The sequence below is a fragment of the Salmo salar genome, chromosome 28 (genome assembly GCF_965601325.2).
Source record: "Salmo salar chromosome 28, fSalSal1, whole genome shotgun sequence".
In the NCBI taxonomy this organism is placed as follows: domain Eukaryota; kingdom Metazoa; phylum Chordata; class Actinopteri; order Salmoniformes; family Salmonidae; genus Salmo; species Salmo salar.
In genome coordinates this window covers 30,013,957-30,028,581 of record NC_138318.1, presented here as the reverse complement: position 1 = coordinate 30,028,581, position 14,625 = coordinate 30,013,957, and the positions used below count along the sequence as shown (strand labels likewise).

General features: G+C 40.9%; 2 protein-coding genes across 2 annotated transcripts in view; one reads left to right on the top strand and one right to left on the bottom strand.

Moving 5' to 3' along the window:
• The first annotated feature begins 636 nt into the window (after window positions 1-636).
• On the top strand, window positions 637-13,483 carry gfral (GDNF family receptor alpha like). Its single transcript, XM_014180153.3, has 10 exons — window positions 637-749; window positions 1,473-1,607; window positions 2,186-2,338; window positions 6,942-7,337; window positions 10,330-10,395; window positions 10,519-10,849; window positions 10,984-11,237; window positions 11,533-11,613; window positions 11,782-11,860; window positions 11,945-13,483. Exons 1-10 carry the CDS (start codon window positions 710-712, stop codon window positions 12,009-12,011), a joined length of 1,602 nt encoding a protein of 533 aa, XP_014035628.1. The 5' UTR covers window positions 637-709; the 3' UTR covers window positions 12,012-13,483.
• hmgcll1 (3-hydroxy-3-methylglutaryl-CoA lyase, cytoplasmic) overlaps window positions 13,391-14,625 on the bottom strand; it is a 36,796-nt gene continuing 35,561 nt past the window's right edge. Inside the window, exon 9 of the mRNA XM_014180154.3 lies at window positions 13,391-14,606. Coding sequence (XP_014035629.1) covers window positions 14,502-14,606 — 105 coding nt within the window. The 3' untranslated portion in view covers window positions 13,391-14,501. The remainder of the gene's footprint in view (window positions 14,607-14,625) is intronic.

The following is a 14,625-nucleotide window of genomic DNA, read 5'->3' as shown; positions in this document are numbered from 1 at the left end:
CAAATACTATTTAGGGTATTTCAATTACTTCATTAAGACCAGTCATTAACCAGTCATTAACACCAGTCATTAACCAGTCATTAACACCAGCCCGTTTTCCACCAACCTCCTGTGGTTAAGAATGAACTTTGCCATGATTGACTAACCAGGTTGTGTAGGCTATTATTTAAATGGCTGAATATACCCACCTCTTACTGACCACCACTGTCCTTATCCACTAATCCTAACATTGGTAAAAGCAACCTGGAGACAGTGCTATGTGTTTTGTTATACAACTAATTTATTAGTGGTGTATATATTCCACCCTGTCCTAAACATCTTTCATTGACTGTCAGTCACCATGTGTTTGACAACTTTTAACATATTTCATTAGAATGAATTTGCATTACTACCCTGAAGATACAAGATATAAGTAACCAAGTTATTTTATTTGATAACCCAGTGCTGCATGAATAACAAGGGCATGAAATGTTTACTTTATGAGCATGAAGTTTGATCTGTGCAATCAGCCGCACCTCAAACTTTCATTCACTTATCTGTTTAACTAATCATAGTCTCAGAGGTGTAAGTACTTAGCCTAGATCCCACCTGCAAGTCTGGTTACCTTTCAACTGACGTCATAGCGATTGATACGTACCGGGGCAATCGCAGCTGCAAAGATCGGAGCTGTCCACTTGAAGAGGTACCAACCGAACGGGAAGGTGTTACCATGCCGCGAACGACAGGTGTGAAAACCGCAGCGGTAATTGGTGAGTATATAAAGTCTACCGGTAATTTGGTGTATGTTTAGCTTCTTTTTATCGAGCCTCAAGCAGATGAATAAAGGACAAGCTTTCCTTTACTACTACTTCTGTGAAACCTGACCTATGAAGATAGAATGTAGCTCCCCAATGTAGAGTAAGTAGCAAAAGTGGTCAAGTTAGAGTTATGATAATATCCATATGTTTAGTATTTGCATTTGCCAAATAAATGAGTGAATTGGCAGCCTAAATGAACTTGGTTTAAATAATGCAACACAATCTACTGGTTTAATCAACGGTGTTCCCACGTCATTTCAACTAGTAAACATCAATGTGCCGATGCTGAATGATCGTGGAAAACTGATTGAATTTGCAAAAAGTCATCAATGTAAGGGCATTAAAAAAATGTTTTTACCCAACTTTTAACCTAAATCCAATGAACTTGTGATTTTGTTTTTTTGTTGATTTTACATTAAATTAACAACTCAACAAAATGTAAATCAAAACTGGACCTTGAACTGAGGTCTGTGCCCAGTGGATAGTTTAAAGGGGAACATAAGGACTAACGTTTTGTATTCAATTTCAAGCAGTAGCCTACTTTGCAGCTTACTCAGTGTGAAATCCACTCATAAGAGAAGGATGGGGAAGGTGTTCTATCTACCAAAACATTGGTGAAGAGTTAAATTACTTTAAAGTTGTTGTATTCAAACTTTTTTTGTAAATATCTTCCAGTAATTCTTGTTTACCAGATTACCAGCACCGGGATTTCATCCAGATCCACAGGCTGTTTGGCCTTTATGGAGACGTGCATATCAGAGTCAGCTTTCTGTGAGAAATCATCTCTCAGAAACATATGTAATCCTAAAGGTAATTTTTTTTGCTGTAAGAGATGTAATCTGTTTTATTTGATTACTGGGACTTAACCATATAGCCATTCTTTGAGTGAATAAAATACTATCAAAAGCCATGGAACATAAATTCAATTACAGTAGAGATAATGTTCGATTCCACCCCTGTGTGATATTGAGGAAACCTAATACTACTGAAGCAATAGCCTCAAGCCTATAGTCTTGTGTGGAAAATGGATTTCACACCTGCTATTGCCTGGAGCAGATGATATTGTTGTCTCAAGGAGAGGATAAATAGAACCTCAATGACTATAATTCTGGGAGCTGTAGGCTACATTATTGTGGGAAATGGATTGGACATTTACATGTCCGTCTTTGGAGTCCCACAAAGCTACATCAAACCTGCCCAGAGAAATGCTTTGTGTTTATTCTGAGATAATCAAACAATTCATTTGGCCAATTACATGGTGGGGGGTAGCCCAGCCTTGAAAAAAAAACACCTGTTGCACAGAATACATATCAGTGCCAATGTGCATCTATTTAACTGCCTTTGAAAATCCTGTTTTTCTACCTCTTCTCCTTTGTGCTCGAATCCAGATGGAAGTTGCCAAATAAAAGTCTCAAAGGTCTGTAACATGACCATCCACTCCATTGTTGACCAATATCCTACAGTGAGAGGGTGTCTGTGTGCATGGGAGGAGCCCTGTACTTCTCTGGAACTACTCACTTCACAATGCCTCCCTGAGACAGGTGCACCCATTCTCTCATACATAGTACAGATGTAGGATCTTCATTTGTTCACCCTGTTGCAGAATAACTTTTTAGTCTATTTGAGGTTTAAAAAGGCTTCTTAAGTTGATTATTTCCACTTTAAAATTTCAGACTTAATTTCCCATAAGATACATTTATCAACCCCAACAAAAACTCCCTTAATTATAATTCACATAATAATTCACATTTCCTGTTGGGGCAGGATTATTTTCCTGTTTTAGCAAACTGGCTCAAATTAACATCCTACATCTGTGCATGTTGTTTTTAGTTGTCCTATCAACATTAGTATTCTTCGTAAGGAATCAATTAACAACAAAATGAAGCAAACCTAGTACAGTAAATGTAACCCTCCTTTGGTGATACATACAGTTGAAGTTGGAAGTTTACATACACCTTAGCCAAATACATTTAAACTCAGTTTTTCACAATTCCTGACATTTAATCCTAGTAAAAGTTCCCTGTCTTAGGTCATTTAGGATCACCACTGCCACGGCTGTCTGAAGAATGGGACCAAAGCGCAGCGTGTGTATCGTTCCACATTTTATTATAACTGTGAAACTATGCAAGTCATACAAATAAACTAATGAACAAAACAACAAACCTTGACGAAGAGGCGCAACATACACTTACTCAAAATAATCTCCCACAACTCCTAGTGGGAGAAACAACTACTTAAATATGATCCCCAATTAGAGACAACAATGACCAGCTGCCTCTAATTGGAGATCATCCCAAAAAACAACAACATAGAAATACAACAACTAGCACCCCACATAGAAATACATAAACTAGACAAAAACCCCAACATAGAAAAAAGAAACTAGAACCAACATAGACATAAATAAACTAGAAAAATCCTCTGTCACACCCTGACCTACTCTACCATAGAAAAATAAAAGCTTTCTATGGTCAGGACGTGACAGTACCCCCCCCCCCCCCCCCCCCCCCCAAAGGTGCCTACTCCGAACGCACAACCCCAAACAACAACAACAAAAAACAGGGAGGGTTAGGGTTGGTGTCTAATGTCGGTGGTGGCTCTGGTGCAGGACGAAGAACCTTCACATACCGCGGATCCTCCTGCATCGGAGGCAGTTCTGGTGCGGGACGAAGAACCCTCACATCCTGCTTATATCTGCCAGAATAGGAGGCGGCTCCGGTTCAGGGCGTAGCCCCCGCTCTGATCCCCCCGCTTTTGTGTCACCTGACCGTGGATCATCGCCGGAGGCTCTGGACTGCGGAAAATCGCCGGAGGCTCTGGACTGCGGATCATTGCCGGAGGCTCCGGACTGCAGCCCGCCGCCGGAGGCTCCGGACTGGGAGACATCGCCGGAGGCTCCGGACTGGGGCTGTCGCTGGAGGCTCCAGACTGTGGGCCGTCTCAGGAGGCTCCGGACTGTGGGCCGTCTCAGGAGGTTTCAGACTGGGAACTGTCGCCAGAAGCTCTGGACTGGGAACTGTCGCCAGAAGCTCTGGACTGGGAACTGTCGCCGGAAGCTCTGGACTGGGAACTGTCGCCGGAAGCTCCGGACTGGGAACTGTCGCCGGAAGCTCCGGACTGGGAACTGTCACCGGAAGCTCTGGACTGGGAACTGTCGCTGGAAGCTCCGGACTGGGAATGCGCACTGGAGGCCTGATGCGTGGGGCTGGCACAGGTGGCGCCAGACTGGTTACACGCACCTCAGGGCGAGTGCGTGGAGCAGGAACAGGACACACCGGACTGGGCAGGCGCATTGGAGGCCTGATGTGTGGGGCTGGCACAGGTGGCGCCAGACTGGTAACACGCATCTCAGGGCGAGTGCGGGGAGCAGGAACAGGACACACCGGACTGGAGAGACTCACTGAAGGCCTAGTGCGTGGAGCCGGGACAGGTGGACCCAGACTGGTGACACGCACTTCAGGGCGAGTGCGAGGAGCAGTAACAGGGCGTACTGGGCTGTGGAGGCGCACTGGAGGTCTGGAGCGTAGGGCTGGCACAATCCGTCCTGGCTGGATGCTCACTTTAGCCCTGCAAGTGCGGGGCGCTGGCACAAGACGCACTGGGCTGTGAATGCGCACTGGAGACACCGTGCGTATCATCGCAAAACATGGTGCCTGACAGCTCACACGCTCCCCACGGTGAGTACGGAGAGTTGGCACAGGACGTACTGGGCTGTGAAGGCGCACTGGAGACATGGTGCGTATAGCCGGCCTCATTTGTACTGGAACTTTAACACAGTTCTTGGGATGAGTACGGGGAGCTGACTCAGGTGGCATCTGACGGCTAACATGCTCCTCAGGGAAAATGCCGTACATACTACGCCAAACCAACAGCTCTCTCTCATCACCCCGCTCCACTATCTCACAGTACTCCTCGCTCAGTCTCTCCCAATATTCCTCTTCGCTCTCAGACTCACCCTTCGGCTTCACTGACCAACCTGTGTGCCCCCCCCCAAAAAAATGTCTTGGGGCTGCCTCTCGTGCTTCTATCGTTGCCGTGCTAGTTCCTCATATTGTCACCGCTCTGCTCTCGCTGCTTTAATCTCCTCCTTCGGACGGCGATACTCCCCGGCCTGCCTCCAGGGTCCTTTCCCGTCCAGGATTTCCTCCCATGTCCATTTGTCCTGACCACGCTGCTTGGTCCTTTGTTGGTGGGAGATTCTGTCACGGCTGTCTGAAGAATGGGACCAAAGCGCAGCGTGTGTATCGTTCCAAATTGTATTATAACTGTGAAACTATGCAAGACATACAAATAAACTAATGAACAAAACAACAAACCGTGATGAAGAGGTGCAACATACACTTACTCAAAATAATCTCCCACAACTCCTAGTGGGAGAAACAACAACTTAAATATGATCCCCAATTAGAGACAACGATGATCATCACAAAAAACAACAACATAGAAATACAACAACTAGAACCTCACATAGAAATACATAAACTAGACAAAACCCCCAACATAGAAAAATAAACTAGAACCAACATAGACATAAATAAACTAGACAAAACCCTCTGTTACGCCCTGACCTACTCTACCATAGAAAAATAAAAGCTTTTTATGGTCAGGACGTGACAACCACTTTATTTTAAGAATGTGAAATGTCAGAATAATAGCAGAGACAATGATTTATTTCAGCTTTAATTTCTTTCATCAATTTCCCAGTGGGTCAGAAGTTTACATGCACTCAATTTGTATTTGGTAGCATTGCCTTTAAATTGTTTAACTTGGGTCAAATGTTTCAGTTAGCCTTCCACAAGCTTCCCACAATAAATTGGGTGAATTTTGCCCATTCCTCCTGACAGAGCTGGTGTAACTGAATCAGGTTTGTAGGCCTCCTTGCTCGCACACACTTTTTCAGTTCTTCCCACAAATGTTCTATGGGATTGAGGTCAGGGCTTTGGGATGCCCACTCAAATACCTTGACTTTGTTGTCCTTAAGCCATGTTGCCACAACTTTGGAAGTATGCTTGGGGTCATTGTCCATTTGGAAGACCCATTTGCAACCAAGCTTTAACTTTCTGACTAATGTCTTGAGATGTTGCTTCAATATATCCACATAATTTTCCTACCTCATGATGCCATCTATTTTATGAAGTGTACCAGTCCCTCCTGCAGCAAAGCACCCCCACAACATGATGCTGCCACCCCCGTTCTTCACGGTTGGGATGGTGTTCTTCGGCTTGCAAGCATCCCCCTTTTTCCTCTGAACATAACGATGGTCGTTATGGCCAAACAGTTCTATTTTTGTTTCATCAGACCGGAGGACATTTCTCCAAAAAGTACAATCTTTGTCCCCATGTTCAGTTGCAAACCGTAATCTGGCATTTTTATGGCGGTTTTGGAGCAGTGGCTTCTTCCTTGCTGAGCGGCCTTTCAGGTTATGTCGATATAGGGCTCATTTTACTGTGGCTATAGATACTTTTGTACCGGTTTCCCCCAGCATCTTTTTGCACCAAAGTACGTTCATCTCTAGGAGACAGAATGCGTCTCCTTCCTGAGCGGTATGACGGCTGCATGGTCCCATGGTGTTTGTACTTGCGTACTATTGTTTGTACAGATGAACGTGGTACCTTCAGTTATTTGGAAATTGTTCCCAAGGATGAACCAGAATTGTGGAGGTCTCCAATTATTTTTCTGAGGTCTTGGCTGATTTCTTTTGATTTTCCCATGATGTCAAGCAAAGAGGCACTGAGCTTGAAGGTAGGCCTTGAAATACATCCACAGGTACACCTCCAATTGACTGAAATTATGTCAATTAGCCTATCAGAAGCTTCTAAAGCCATGACATAATTTTCTGGAATTTTCCAAGCTGTTTAATGGCACAGTCAACTTAGTGTATGTAAACTTCTGACCCACTGGAATTGTGATACTGTGAATTATAAGTGAAATAATCTGTCTGTAAACAATTGTTGGAAAAATTACTTGTGTCATGCACAAAGCAGATGTCCTAACCAACTTGCCAAAACTATAGTTTGTTAATAAGAAATTTGTGGAGTGGTTGAAAAACGAGTTTTAATGACTCCATCCTAAGTGTATGTAAACTTCCGACTTCAACTGTACATTACATGTCCCTTTTACATTACAATGCATCTGTATTTGTAGATGGTCAAGCCCTGAGCAGCTCTGTTAGACCCCGCTGGAATCCTATGGAGGAACAATCAATAACCACCAGAGATAGCTGTCTCTCTGCTCTTCATAGTTGCCAGAAGTCTCATCACTGTGCATTAGTGTATAAGAAGTTGAAGGACTCATGCCAGAAAAGAAAAAAACAGTGCAACTCTTCAAGCTCTCAGGGCCACTGTCTGTCATTGTGGATGGAACTCCAGAGCACCTCTCTGTCTAATTGTACATGCGCCCTGAGCAGAAGAAAGTGCCAAAGGATATGGAGTGTCGTGAACAACAACTCCTGCATTCAGAATGCACTGGAGGCATTGGCTTCAACGGGTCTACATGATTTAAAGGACAGGTCAAATACAAGAAAGAAGTTAATTGGTAATGGTAAGACTCATTTTATCTCCTGTAATTTACAGGGTATTGATCAACTTTTATTTATTTTTAAAATGGACATAGGTACAGTACCAGTCAAACGTTTGACATATCTACTCATTCATGGGTTTTTCTTTACTATTTTATACATTGTAGAATAATAGTGAAGACATCAAAAATATGACATAACACATATGGAATCATGGAGTCACCAAAAAAGTGTTGAACAAATCAAAATATATTTTATATTTGTGATTCTTCAAAGTAGCCAAAGTACCCTTTTCCTTGATTACCGCTTTGCACACTTTTGGCATTCTCTCAACCAGCTTCATGAGGAATGCTTTTCCAACAGTCTTGAAGGAGTTCCCACATATGCTAAGCACTTGTTGGCTGCTTTTCCTTCACTCTGCAGTCCAACTCATCCCAAACATCTCAATTGTGTTGAGAGCGGGTGATTGTGGAAGCCAGGTCATCTGATGCAGCACTCCATCACTCTCCTTCTTGGTCAAATAGCCCTTACACAGCCTGGAGGTGTGTTGGGTCATAGTCCTGTTGAAATCAAATTATTGTCCCAATAAGCGCAAACCAGATCGGATGGCGTATCGCTGCAGAATGATGTGGTTGCCATGCTGGTTAAGTGTGCCTTGAATTCTAATTAAATCACTGACAGTGTCACCAGTAAAGCACTCCCATACTATCACATCTCCTCCTCCATGCTTCATGGTGGGAACTACACATCCGTTCAATTACTCTGCACACTGTGGTTGGAACCAAAAATCTCAAATTTGGACTCATCAGACCAAAGGACAGATTTCCACCGGTCTAATGTCCATTGCTCATCTTTTTCTTGGCCCAAGCAAGTCTCTTGTTCTTATTGGTGTCCTTTAGTAGTGGTTTCTTTGCAACAATTTGACCATGAAGTCTTGATTCACGCAGTCTCCTCTGAACAGTTGATGATGACACCTGTCTGTGAAGCATTTATTTGGGCTGCAATCTGAGGTGCAGTTACCTCTAATGAACTTATCCTCTGCAGCAGAGGTAACTCTGTGTCTTCCTTTCCTGTGGCAGTCTTCATGAGAGCCAGTTTCATCATAGCGCTTGATGGTTTTTGCGACTGCACTTGAAGAAACTTTCAAAGTTCTTGAAAGTTGACTGACCTTCATGTCTTAAAGTAATGATGGACTGTCGTTTCTCTTTGCTTATTTGAACTGTTCTTGCCATAATATGGACTTGGTATTTTACCAAATAGAGCTATCTTCTGTATACCAACCCTACCTTGTGACAACACAACTGATGTCTTCACTATTAACTGATGTCTTCACTATTATTCTACTATGTAGAAAATAGTAAAAATAAAGAAAAACACTGGAATGAGTAGGTGAGTCCAAACTTTTGACTGGTACTGTATAAGAGGCTGGATTTATATTGTTTTTGAATCTTTGTCCCACCCATATAGCACAATAAAAAACATGAGCTGGCGCACACCCAGAAAAATGTGTTTGTGTGGAGGTGCTGACTAATGGCGAATAAACTATAAACTATCAAAATAGTCGCGCACTCCATATATAAACTCCCAGTAATTTATTGGGTATTTACCAACGTTTCAGCATCACTGTACCTTCTTCAGGGTAATGTCATGAATACTTGAACCAGGTTATGTAGACAAACAGTGCAATTAGTGTAACTAATGACAATAGTGAGGGGTGTGTCATAGTGATTAAGTTAATTAGAATTAATTACTGAAACTGTTAAAAAACAATAGTTTATGGCATATTAAATATATTAGGCTGTTGTTCTCATGTAGAAACATAATTAAATATTTTACATAATATTAGCATCAACATACATTTTTGTTTAATTCAAATTCACATATTTCATTATTTCGTATTTCATTTCATATTTGTCACATGTAATCTATTGGTTCAACCATAATGCATAATAAGCATCATCAACAGGGGGAACATATTAGGTGTATGCTAATAAGCCGTAGAAAGAATATATCAATTTCTAAGACTTGTTCATACAATAAAGAATTGTTCATAAGGGCCTGAGATCAAAGTCAATATTCAGACCACTAGGGGTCAATATTTTTAGACAGGATATCCGGTAAGCCTCCCTTCGTAGTAGTGGGATCTCAATGTTACTATCTCTCCTTGGTAGAGCAACATGCTCAATGCCTGTACATTTGAGGGAGGAGATTGGATGGTTAGCTTCAACAATGTGAGCTGCTACTGGATAGTCAATGTTCTTTCACCTGATTGAGCTGCGGTGTTCAGCTATGCTCTGTTTTAATTGTCTTTTCGTTTGTCCTACGTAGGCTTTTCCACATGAACAGGTGATGAGATAGATTACTCCCTTGGTCTTGCATGAGATGATACCCCTAACAGGGATTTTTCCACCTGTATGTGGGTGTCTGAAGAAGGATGTTTTTATAGTGCTATTGCACTGTGCGCATGAGCCACATTTGTAGTTCCCATTTGGAAAGGGTGTCAAGAGTATCTGAGTGGGCTCAGGGGGTATGTCAGATCTCACCAAACTATCTCCAATATTGCGACCACGCTTATAGACCACCATTGGGGGTTCCTTGAAGAGGTGTGTGATTTTCTTATCTAATTGCAGAATATGCCAGTGCTTTTTCAGGATTGCTTTCATTTTCTCCGAACTCTTGGTGTACTTGGTGCAAAAGACGGTTGCGTTGTTTTTCTTCTTTGGCTGAGTTTTTAGTTATTCCTCTCTTGGTTTTTGAGATATTTTCATCATTGCAGCATCAAGAGTTTTGTCCTTGTAGCCTCTCATTTTGAATTGATCTGTCATTTTTTTAGCCTTGCTGTCAAAATCTGTCTGGTGGCCACAGATTCCTTTAACCCTGCATAACTGGCTATATGGTAGACCATTCTAGATGGCAAGAGGATGCATACTATCCACACATAGCAGGGTATTGCGGTCTGTGGGCGTTGTGTATAAGTCTGTGTGTAATGCATTATTCTCTTTGATGATCTATTAGTCCATATAGCACAACAGAAGAAGAGTTCAACTGTGGATTGGAAAAGTAGCAGTCTGAAAGAATACGGTAATGAATTTGTTGTCCTCGTGTTCATACATTTAGAACACAGTTAGACGTTTATAACTATTTATGTTACTGGAGATATTGTAGTTTGGGCTATAAACAGTATAACTGACTCTTATTTTTCAGTTCATGACATTGATGGGTCCTGTTTGCAACAGATGACAATCTGCCTCCATGATGATGTCTGCAACAGGCGGATGGTTCCTCTTGTGCAGACGTGTTCGGCAAAGCAATGCAACAGCACTCACTGTCGACAGGTCACTCAACAGCTCTACGCTGGTCTGCCATACAACATCGCAGAGATGTTCGTCCTCTGTGAATGTGACCCAGGCGATCCGGACTGTCTGCATATGAAGGAGGGTCTGCACAGTGGCACATGTGGAGAACATTTGGAGGACGCCAGGACCCAAATCTGTCTGGAAATCTTTGACAACTGCCTGGGGGAGGTGCTCTGCAGGTTTGTATTGGACAATCGCTATACAACATTTCTATAAGTCTGCAGGGGATTTTGCTGATGTTTTCATGTAGACATTGAAGTGCCTGCCTGGGTCTTTTTGCTGTATGATTTATTCTATAAATATAAATGAATAGGAACCGTCTGGAAGCTCTCCTATCAAACTGCTGGGAGACTGAAGACACACCATGCAGTGATCTTGCTATGGATGAATGCACTAGTCTTCTGGATCCTGCTCTTATTCTCGGAGGAGATGCAAAGTGCAGAATGGCTTTGATTGCTACCATGGGAACAACACTTCAGCATCCCTGTACGTGTGATGGACTTCACAACAAAGACCTATTCAAGTGCAACATGATGCGTGAAGTACTTCACAACCGAACACATTTTAGTGAGTGACGTCCACAGTCATTAACTACAACACTACTTATTGGATTATTTATACGGTGAAGTCTTTTCCCCAATGGATGTGTTTATTACATTTACATTTGACATTTGAGTCATTTAGCAGACACTCATATACAGAGCCACTTACATTAGTGTATTCATCTTAAGATAACTAAGTACATTTTCTCTCAACAATGAAGTTATCAGCAAAGTCAGTGGGGGGAGTGGGGCAAATAGTTTGTGTTTCAGATAAAAAAAATTATGGCTGAAAACCTAACTGTTTTTAAAATGTATTTCAGTGTCACCAGTGAAGAAAGAAAGTACTCCTTATGTGCCACCTCCAATGAGTGAATCAGGATCAGGATATGAATGGTTGAGTGGTAATGTTTTAAGTTATCCTTCAACTGTAATGCTAAATGTCAGCACTGTAATGGTTGTTGAATACAGCACTGTAATGTCAGCACTGTATTCAAAATGGTATTGAGACAGTCAAATCAATTGACATCCACCATGAGAGCTTCCAATTAAAGTGCATTTTGTTTTTTCAGATCAACTGTTGTATGTTTTTGCGTACATACTGCTTGTTGCAGTAGTACTGTTGGGAGTCATGATTGTTTTTCACATACGGTAAGTAAGTATACATTAATAATAGATGCGGGGTAGAATGCTTAAACAATGCAATTGTTTGATACATTGCTTTTTTTCTCATAGGACGCACAGAGGGAACGAAAAGCCCCAATTTCACCCTCCTGATAAAAATTGCGTTGTAATATTCTGACCTTGACACTCAAACACGCATGTATCTGTGTATATATTGTGCATATGATTATGGTACAGTATGCAATGGTATATGTCTGATAATGCAGAACCTGCATTTTCTGATCTAATTTAGATTTATTGGTATCAAACGGCTTTTTGAAAATACTATTTTATCAACATTTACTTAGCTACTTATACTAATATGTCAAAACATGAGTCTGTTTTAAGATAATTTTGTACAATTAAAACAAATGTACGGCCATAAGCCATTTCTGCTATCCTTGCTTGTGTGAGTGTCTGAACACAGTGGCGTGGTTTATGTGATAACTCCTGGAAAAAGCTGATAGCGCTCTAGTAACTGGTACACAACACAGGCAGTAAGGGACATTATACAACTGGTTATGTCAACAAGGCAATGATGGTCAAATATTGACTCATCCCTTTTAAGTGAGGATTTTTTCTTGCCTCTATTGTCACTCCAATGCTGTAGAGCTGATTCAGCCTTCTTATAAGAAAACATATCTATATATTTTTTACGGCCTTGTAACCATCCTGTTTCCCCAAGGGAGCAAAGACAACAAGATCTTTGTTGTATTTTCACATGTGCAATGTATTACCAGTAACCAACATTAGTTAATTATATTAGCATTATGCTAGCTGGCTATACAGAACGTGTTAGAGAATTGCATAATTAGGTTGATATATGATGGCTAACGTTGCTATGTAGCAGATGTTTATGTTTAAGGTCACGTCTATGACCTGTCTCAAGTCTGATATGATGCATTGCTTTGTCATGTCCCCCTTTTCATTGAACCTCAACACCTTAATCCAGATGTCTACAAAATTGATGATGTGTTTACTTAAGCCCTCCACAAGCAATGGGAATTTTGTATTTTTTAACATTCATAAAATATACTGGTAATGTGTGACAAAAACTTTATTGTGTGTTTAAGCCTGTGATACTCTCCCAGTAAGATATTTAAAGGTTAACAACTGTTTGGATTTATCTCAAGTAAAATAATATTTTAAGTAATACAATATTGTCACAAGATAATAACAAAGCTAGGCCTTGATTTTTGGGAAATGTTGGGCTGAAGGGGCCGGTAGATGATTAGATAAATATTAGATATGCAGGCAGCACTGTAGGCAAACATTGAAAGCTTAGAATGTCATGTGTAATCTGAAACCTACTGTAGTCTAGCTCTTTAACTGTAAACAATTTTGTTTAATCAACCTTTATTATCTTTATGTAGTAAACATGTTGGATTCACAGTGGTTTGCCAGAACACTCTTCAGTTTTTTTTCTGTTTATATTTCCTCCAATCCAACTACAATATAAAAGGGATACTATTATTAATGTTATCTTGGTTTTCTAACAAATCAGACTTACTCAACCACCCTTTTTAAATAACTTTTTATTTAATGTATAATATAAATGTTGCTTCCTATTGCAAGATGAACCCATAGAATAAAGTCACTACATACATTGAATATATTTCTTCTTATTATGGAGCTTTGTCACATAATACTTCACATTGAACTGCATTCATTACTATTACTATTGAAATGCAAATTAATAAAATAATTTACTTGTGTATATTGACATTTTGTGAGGCGTTTTAAAAGGAGTACAGTCTAGTGGAAGGGAGGTTAAATACTTTGTTATACAACAAAGTTCATGATATTGTTCGGTGTTCTTAGAGATGCTGTATGATCAGAAGGCCTACTTCAACTAAAATAAACGGTTAAGAGGCTTCTCCAGGTAAAATACATTTGACCCCTCTGACTATTGCACATACAATAGGTCGACATAAAGCTGCCGCCTACTGTGCTTTTAACTCTACAGAATAAAATGAATGGTCGTAACCATCTAGATGGTTTTGAATGGGGTCATGCACTGGTGAGGATGAATTGTGTTACTATTATTTGTTTTACTCTGCATCGTTGTGAAGGGCTCGTAAGCAAGAATTTCACTGTAGTCTATACCAGTATTTGGCACATGACAAATAACATTTGCTTTGAAGAGAGAAAAAACGAATCAATATTTTACATGTGGAGACAGGCAGACTTCCATGTTAATAGAGCACAGACTTGAAAATACATGTTGAGGGAGAGAAATACATTTTGAGGGAGACAATGATCGACGCTCACTGGTTTAAAACCCAGCAGGACTCCTGCTGAGCTGGAAATGAATGGGAAGAGACCCCCACAGAAACACCATGAATAACTTTCACAACTTAGTGAGGAGTCATCTCTATCTTTCACCTCCTGCCAGACAGTCTATACGTGATAACTGGAAGAGGTTTTTTGGTTAAAAAAGTTAAGTTATTTCTTGAATTTAAGTAGGCCTTATCCAGCAACGTTTTAATAAAGTGCCTCTGCTAAATGGCCATCAATTTTGGTTTAAAAAAAAATGTATATTGCACTTTGTATAGCATCGTTGGCTATCTATATGCAGCATCAGCAGGACAAAACACTGCTAAAGGTCTTTATCTTCTTCTTGTATCAATCACGAGGAGTTGCTTCTTGCTTGGGCTACCTTGGAGTTGGTCTTGCGCTTTAAGGCTTTGCAGATGAAATCACCTGCCTCTATTACCTTGGAGAGATCGACTCCCTGGAATGAAAGAAACAAT

Coding starts and splice junctions, on each gene's coding strand:
- gfral (XM_014180153.3), top strand. CDS start 710: ATGCCGCGAACGACAGGTGTGAAAACCGCAGCGGTAATTG. Junction 750..1,472: donor GAAAACCGCAGCGGTAATTG/GTGAGTATATAA, acceptor AATATCTTCCAG/TAATTCTTGTTTACCAGATT. Junction 10,396..10,518: donor TAGCAGTCTGAAAGAATACG/GTAATGAATTTG, acceptor CTTATTTTTCAG/TTCATGACATTGATGGGTCC.